General features: G+C 24.7%; 1 protein-coding gene across 1 annotated transcript; it reads left to right on the top strand.

Annotated features, from left to right (window-relative positions):
• Positions 1 to 246: 246 nt before the first annotated feature.
• LOC132946147 (uncharacterized) lies at positions 247 to 8,547 on the top strand. The gene is made up of 4 exons (XM_061015993.1): positions 247 to 571; positions 689 to 1,837; positions 2,072 to 2,269; positions 8,417 to 8,547. The coding sequence occupies exons 1-4, from the start codon at positions 247 to 249 to the stop codon at positions 8,545 to 8,547; spliced, it is 1,803 nt and encodes a 600-aa protein (XP_060871976.1).
• The last annotated feature ends 214 nt before the right edge of the window (positions 8,548 to 8,761 follow it).

Here is an 8,761-nt window from a genome sequence, read left to right on the forward strand (position 1 = left end):
GGTTATAGTAAATGTAGAAATTGTAAAGAATACGTGAAAATAAATGAACATCAATGTTATATGCAATCTAGAATAACAAAGGGAGGTAAATGTTTGGTAGGATGTACAAAATGTGGAGGTACAAATAAACCATATCAATGTACTTTTACAGAAAAATATTTGTTTTTTGATTATGAAGCTCAACAAGAAACAGGAATCCATATCGCAAATAAAATAATTGCTCATGATTTTTTTGGAAATAAAATTATGTTTGATACAAATGAAGAATTTTGTAAACATGTAATATCCGAGGAATATAAGGGTTATACATTTATAGCACATTACGCAAAAGGATACGATTCACAATTTATATTAAAATACTTGGTTGATAACACTCTAAAACCTTTCACGATTTATAATGGTACAAAATTAATGTTATTAGAAATTAAATATTTAAGTATAAGAATAATAGATAGTTCTAATTTTATTCAAGGTCCGCTCAGTAGTTTTCCAAAAACATTTGGTCTCAACGAACTGAAAAAAGGTTACTTTCCGCATTTCTTTAATACAGTAGAAAATCAAAATTATATTGGTATATTACCCGATAAAAAATATTATGGATTCGAAACAATGAAAACAGAGAATAAAATAGAATTTGAAAAATGGTATGATGAAAAAATAAATGAAAATTATATATTTAATTTTAAAGAGGAACTAGAGGCTTACTGTGATTCAGATGTAGATATTTTACGAAGAGGATGTTTAGAATTAAGAAATCAATTTTTGGATATAGCTAACATCGATCCTTTTTGCTATACAACTATAGCAGGTGTTTGTATGGCTATCTATAAGTCAAAATATTTAATATCTGATACTATAGCTGTTTTAGATAAAGAAAAAAATGAAAATTATTCAAAACAATCGATAACGTGGTTACAACATTTTAATAATAAAAATATTTCACATGCATTAAATGGAGGTGAAAAAATAATAGCAGGAGCTAAAGTAGATGGATTTGATAATAAATCAAAAACAGTTTATCAATATAACGGTTGTTTTTGGCATGGTTGTACTAAATGTTATAAAGATAGAGAAACTATAAATAATATAAATCATGAAACAATGGAGGATTTGTATCAAAAAACAATTGACAGAAGTACAACAATAAAAAATGCAGGTTATAATCTTGTTGAGCAATGGGAATGTGATTGGATAAATAGTACTACATACAAAAAAATGAAAAAAGCTGATATAGCTGACCCTATTAATCCGAGAGATGCTTTCTTTGGAGGTAGAACAAACGCAACAAAATTAAGAGTAAAAAATACAAAAATGCGTTATATTGACGTATGTAGTTTATATCCAACTGTAAATTATTATGATCATTATCCTGTTGGACATCCAGAAAAAATATTTAAACCAAAAGTATATGATAAAAAATGGTTTGGACTAATTAAATGTAAAATTTTACCTCCAAGAAATCTTTATCACCCTGTACTTCCAGTTAAAATTAAAATGGAAAAAAGTGAAAAGTTATTATTTCCTTTGTGTTATAAATGTGCTGTAGATCAAAAACCAAGTTGTAATCATTCTAAAAACGAAAGACAATTTACAGGAACATGGACAACAGATGAAGTTAATAAAGCTTTGGAAAAAGGTTATATTATAACAAAAATTTATGAGGTGTGGCATTTTAAGGAGAAATCAACAGATTTATTTAAAGATTATGTTGATAATTTTATGAAAATTAAATTAGAAAGTTCAAAACATAATTACAGTTCTGATGAAGAGTATATAAAACCAATTTTCGATAAAATGGGTATTTTATTAGATAAATATAAAATACGTGATAATCCAGGTAGACGAGCTGTAGCAAAACTGTGTTTAAATAGTTTATGGGGAAAATTTGGACAACGACAAAAAATGAAAAAAACTGAGTTTGTTACAGACCCACAACAATTCTATAAAATATTATTAGATGATAGATTAGAAAATATAAATATAAAATTATTAAACGATAATATGATACAAATGTGTTATAATTATAAAGATTACTATGTTGAGAATTTTCATAATACAAATATATTAATAGCTTTATTTACAACATCTAGTGCAAGATTAAGATTATACGAAATGTTAGATAAATTAGGTAGAGCTGTAGCTTATTTTGATACCGATTCTATTTTCTATATAGATAACGGTGTTAATAAAATTAAAACAGGAACAATGTTGGGAGAATGGACTGATGAATTAGGTGAAAATGTACATATAACAGATTGGGCATCTACAGGTCCTAAAAGTTATTATTATAAAACAAACGATAATAAATATAAAACGGTTATAAAAGGATTTACTTTGAATTATCAAAATTTGTTAAAACTTAACGGTGAATCAATGATAAAATTAATTGAACAAAAAAATAAAGATAATATAGAACTAGAATATAATCAAATAACACGTGATACACTTACTAAAAATATAGTTAATAAAAAAGTTACAAAAAAATTCTCGTTTGGTTATGATAAAAGAATAATATTACCAGATTATGATACAATACCATACGGTTACAATTAAACGAAATTGTTTAAGGATCAGAAAAATCTAAATGCAATAATAATTAAAATATTTTTCTCAAAACTTATTTTATTAATAATTAAAAATCTAAATGCAATATTTCCCCAAAAATATTTTTTCTCAAAACTTATGATATTAATAATTAAAATCTAAATGTAATAATAATTAAAAATATTTTTTCTCAAAACTGCCGGATTCTGCTTAAGTTTGGAATAGCTGAAAAATAAACTTAATATACAATTAGTAAAGTGTGTGTATTATAATATATTCTATTGTATACGAAAAGAAAGTCCATGTGTCGCTCAATACTATTATATATTCTCAATTAATTTATATATTAATTAATAATATTCTCAAAAAGACACTTAATTAAAAAAATTGTAAAATTTAGGGAATCGGAAACCATTCTTAGATACCACATAATATATTCTTTTGAAATTATTAAAATTTCTTTTAACTTGTTGTTTTAGATAATGAATTTAAACTAGTTCTACCCGATAGACTTTCTAAATTAACAAAAAAAGATGTTCAAGATCTTAATTTGGATAACAATTACTTTTTTATTTATAACGGGATGGAAATATTGACGAATGGTCATAAAAAACATTTGATTACATTTGAAAAATTATTGTAATTTAATTTAATAATGTTAACTTAATTTTAACGATCATAAAATTATTTTTAGAACAATCCTATAATTTCTTTTTTTCTTTTTTCTTCTAAGTGTTATTATCTGCAATATTAATTTCAAGATATGTTTTTCTTGAAAATATAATTATATAATTAATATATTCAATACATAATATTTTCGAATATCCACATTCCGTATGTATAATAATCATAACAACGTTTACTCCTTAACATATACAGATACTCGTTTATAGAGTAGATATATTGAGTAACACTCCAGCACGCCTTTATCTTTTCCGTTTTATAGGAAAGTGGCAATAATTCGAAATCGTTATTAGTTATATTATATACCAGCACGTCTTATATTTTCGTTTATAGAATAAAGACAATAATTCAGGTTAATTACACTAACAAAATGTAGACATTCGAAAATTGAGTTTGTATTTAAAAAATTTGATAATAGGTACATAGATTATCATCCATGGGATCGTATTTTAGAATACGATTGCTCAAAAAATTATTTTATATTATTTTCAAGACCCAATATACCAATACAAATATATATGTTTTTAACAAATATATTTATATATTTTTGCGTAGATTATATGTTATATTACGAATATATACATTATAGTAATAATATTTAAAATAAATGTATGTAGAAATAATATGTAGGTCAACAAATATTTTATTATAATTATCTATGTGGTATTTTTACTTATATGAGGAAAACCGTAGATAACGTATGACGTCTATCGAATATTCTAGAACAATTTTATTAGTTATTAAATACGATCGACGAGCATAATTAATTCACACTCGCCGGCTGAACTGAAAAGTTGTTGGTCGCATCGCTGGCACTCTCCCTGAAATTTGTCATGCAATAGCGAATTGACGCTAAATCATGACAGACGTAGGGGGGAAGGAGTGTTACATCAAACGACCAACGGACTTGCTGTAACCACGGATGGAAATCCATCGCAGGATTATAGTAAGTATGTAAATATATTTTTATCGAAATATTTTAATAACCAAAATAATTATAATTTTATTAAAACAACTTTGTCGAAAACAGTTTGTAATCCTTGGATTACAAAAGGAATTATTGCTTCTATAAAAATACGTAATAAATTAATTAGAAAAAAACAATCTCTAGGATTGTTTTACAAATCAAAAATTAGGCATTATATCAAAATTTTACGTGAAAATCACTTTATAAAACAAATTAATATTATTCACAAAAAAAATCCTAAAATACAATGGGAATTACTCTGCAATTATTTAAAAATTAATAAGAAGAAAACTGTTATCGACATTGATTGTAATAAATTAAATAATCATTATGTAAATATAGGTCCTAAACTTGCTTCTAAAATACCTTCTGTGGAAGCCAAATTAAAAACTAAATGCAATTATTCTTTAAATTCTATTTTTTTCGAGCCAATTAGTCCAGATGAAATAATATCAAACATTTTTTCTCTTAAAAATAATATAGCTCCAGGTGCCGATAAAATTAGTGTAGAATTATTAAAATCCAAACATTCTATAATCTCTAAACCTTTATCGTGTATGTTTAATTCATTTGTAGAAAAAAATTATTTTCCGAGTGAATTTAAACACGCTGATATTGTTTCTATATATAAAAATATTGGATGCAAATTAGATCCCAATAATTATCGACCAATCTCTTTAATATCTAATATTGCAAAAATTTTTGAAAAATGCATCTATACTAGAATAACTAATTTCTTAAATAAAAATAATTTACTGTCTAGTTCACAATTTGGCTTTCGGGAAAGAAGAAGCACTGAAGACGCAATAACTATATTAATTTCACATATAAAAACAGATAAAAAATATAAGCTTGTTGTTTTCTAGATCTAAAAAAAGCTTTTGATACTGTTGATCATAACTTATTGTTATTAAAATTGGAAAATATAGGCATAAGGGGAGTTGCATACAAATTACTTAAGTCTTATTTGGAAAATCGAACATGTTGCACAAAATTAGGTAAAAAAAAATCTGTTAAAAAATTAATTACTTGTGGAGTTCCTCAAGGAACTTGTCTTGGACCTTTATTATTTATTATTTATATTAACAGTTTAACAAATATTAAATTAAACGGAAACTTAGTGCTTTTCGCGGACGATACTGCCTTAGTGGTAGATGCAGATAACCCGAAAGATCTATATCGAAAAACAAATAACGATCTTCTAAAAATTAAAAACTGGTTAATGGAAAATAAATTATCTCTAAATATCTCTAAAACGCAATTTATAGATTTTTCGGAAAAAATAGACAAAAACAACAATTTAACAATTCATAATTACCATTGTAAAAATACTTTTAATATTCCAAATATTTGTAATTGTCAGAATCTCGAAATTGTTGAGGAATATAAATATTTAGGTGTTATAATTGATCGTGAACTTACTTGGAAATTTCAATTAGAAAAAATAATTTCCAAAATTAATAAATCATTACCAGTTTTTAATGTTGCAATAGAATCAAGTTTTAAAAAATCTGTATACTCTGCCTTAGTCCAATCTCATTTACAATATGCGATAACTATTTGGGGGGATTCCTATAACTTAAACCAACTTCAAAATTTACAAAATTATATAACTAACAAAATTAATTTAAAAAATGTTGCGTCCATGCAAGAGCTTTTAGATCACAGATTGAAAAAAGAATTTTACGATTTGGATTATTTAATATTACAATATTTTGAAGTATTTACATGTTACTAGAATATTTGTTCACGTGTTGCTCAATATATTATTGTACTATGAGTATTACGAACATTTATTGACCTACTTTAATTTTAATTTTAAATTTTATCAATATTTTTTTACAATTATATTATTTGTACATCACGGTCACACACACTCTTTAAATATCTAACGTTATCGTTCCGGAAATATCTCCAACAATATTCTTGTGGCTAACGGTGTCGATTCAGAATAATATTATAGCAAAAACATTATCGCGTTATTCGCTTCCGTTAATGTAATGTCATTATATGTATCATCGTATATTGTTAAATTAATATAATAATAATAATAATAATAATACTAAATTTAACACTGAACGTTAACGTTAACGAGTCGTTTTTACGTTTTTATGTTTTTTTACGTTTTTACGTTTTTACGTTTTTTATGTTTTTACGTTTTTTACGTTTTTACGTTTTTATGTTTCTATGTTTTTACGTTTTTACGTTTACGTTGACGTTACGTTGACGTTACGTTTCATGTTTACGTTGTTACTTTTGCGTTGACGTTACGTTTTTTGTTAAATTTTGGGATTGGAAATTATACTTAAGCATTTTTTTTCGTTCGGAACTTATTACAACAAAATAATCAAATTAGTCCGTTGGTCGTTTGATGTAACACTCCTTCCCCCCTACGTCTGTCATGATTTAGCGTCAATTCGCTATTGCATGACAAATTTCAGGGAGAGTGCCAGCGATGCGACCAACAACTTTTCAGTTCAGCCGGCGAGTGTGAATTAATTATGCTCGTCGATCGTATTTAATAACTAATAAAATTGTTCTAGAATATTCGATAGACGTCATACGTTATCTACGGTTTTCCTCATATAAGTAAAAATACCACATAGATAATTATAATAAAATATTTGTTGACCTACATATTATTTCTACATACATTTATTTTAAATATTATTACTATAATGTATATATTCGTAATATAACATATAATCTACGCAAAAATATATAAATATATTTGTTAAAAACATATATATTTGTATTGGTATATTGGGTCTTGAAAATAATATAAAATAATTTTTTGAGCAATCGTATTCTAAAATACGATCCCATGGATGATAATCTATGTACCTATTATCAAATTTTTTAAATACAAACTCAATTTTCGAATGTCTACATTTTGTTAGTGTAATTAACCTGAATTATTGTCTTTATTCTATAAACGAAAATATAAGACGTGCTGGTATATAATATAACTAATAACGATTTCGAATTATTGCCACTTTCCTATAAAACGGAAAAGATAAAGGCGTGCTGGAGTGTTACTCAATATATCTACTCTATAAACGAGTATCTGTATATGTTAAGGAGTAAACGTTGTTATGATTATTATACATACGGAATGTGGATATTCGAAAATATTATGTATTGAATATATTAATTATATAATTATATTTTCAAGAAAAACATATCTTGAAATTAATATTGCAGATAATAACACTTAGAAGAAAAAAGAAAAAAAGAAATTATAGGATTGTTCTAAAAATAATTTTATGATCGTTAAAATTAAGTTAACATTATTAAATTAAATTACAATAATTTTTCAAATGTAATCAAATGTTTTTTTATGACCATTCGTCAATATTTCCATCCCGTTATAAATAAAAAAGTAATTGTTATCCAAATTAAGATCTTGAACATCTTTTTTTGTTAATTTAGAAAGTCTATCGGGTAGAACTAGTTTAAATTCATTATCTAAAACCAACAAGTTAAAAGAAATTTTAATAATTTCAAAAGAATATATTATGTGGTATCTAAGAATGGTTTCCGATTCCCTAAATTTTACAATTTTTTTTAATTAAGTGTCTTTTTGAGAATATTATTAATTAATATATAAATTAATTGAGAATATATAATAGTATTGAGCGACACATGGACTTTCTTTTCGTATACAATAGAATATATTATAATACACACACTTTACTAATTGTATATTAAGTTTATTTTTCAGCTATTCCAAACTTAAGCAGAATCCGGCAGTTTTGAGAAAAAATATTTTTAATTATTATTACATTTAGATTTTAATTATTAATATCATAAGTTTTGAGAAAAAATATTTTTGGGGAAATATTGCATTTAGATTTTTAATTATTAATAAAATAAGTTTTGAGAAAAATATTTTAATTATTATTGCATTTAGATTTTTCTGATCCTTAAACAATTTCGTTTAATTGTAACCGTATGGTATTGTATCATAATCTGGTAATATTATTCTTTTATCATAACCAAACGAGAATTTTTTTGTAACTTTTTTATTAACTATATTTTTAGTAAGTGTATCACGTGTTATTTGATTATATTCTAGTTCTATATTATCTTTATTTTTTTGTTCAATTAATTTTATCATTGATTCACCGTTAAGTTTTAACAAATATTGATAATTCAAAGTAAATCCTTTTATAACCGTTTTATATTTATTATCGTTTGTTTTATAATAATAACTTTTAGGACCTGTAGATGCCCAATCTGTTATATGTACATTTTCACCTAATTCATCAGTCCATTCTCCCAACATTGTTCCTGTTTTAATTTTATTAACACCGTTATCACCGTTAACACCGTTATTTTATAGAAAATAGAATCGGTATCAAAATAAGCTACAGCTCTACCTAATTTATCTAACATTTCGTATAATCTTAATCTTGCACTAGATGTTGTAAATAAAGCTATTAATATATTTGTATTATGAAAATTCTCAACATAGTAATCTTTATAATTATAACACATTTGTATCATATTATCGTTTAATAATTTTATATTTATATTTTCTAATCTATCATCTAATAATATTTT

This window comes from Metopolophium dirhodum, chromosome 1, assembly GCF_019925205.1.
Source record: "Metopolophium dirhodum isolate CAU chromosome 1, ASM1992520v1, whole genome shotgun sequence".
Lineage (NCBI taxonomy): Eukaryota > Metazoa > Arthropoda > Insecta > Hemiptera > Aphididae > Metopolophium > Metopolophium dirhodum.

Bases quoted from the DNA above. Each gene is read 5' to 3' on its own strand.
- LOC132946147 (XM_061015993.1), top strand. From the start codon at position 247: ATGTTTGATACAAATGAAGAATTTTGTAAACATGTAATATCCGAGGAA. The intron at 1,838-2,071 runs GTAGACGAGCTG...ATATATTAATAG, and splicing joins TAAAATACGTGATAATCCAG to CTTTATTTACAACATCTAGT. The intron at 2,270-8,416 runs GTCCTAAAAGTT...AATAACTTTTAG, and splicing joins AACAGATTGGGCATCTACAG to GACCTGTAGATGCCCAATCT.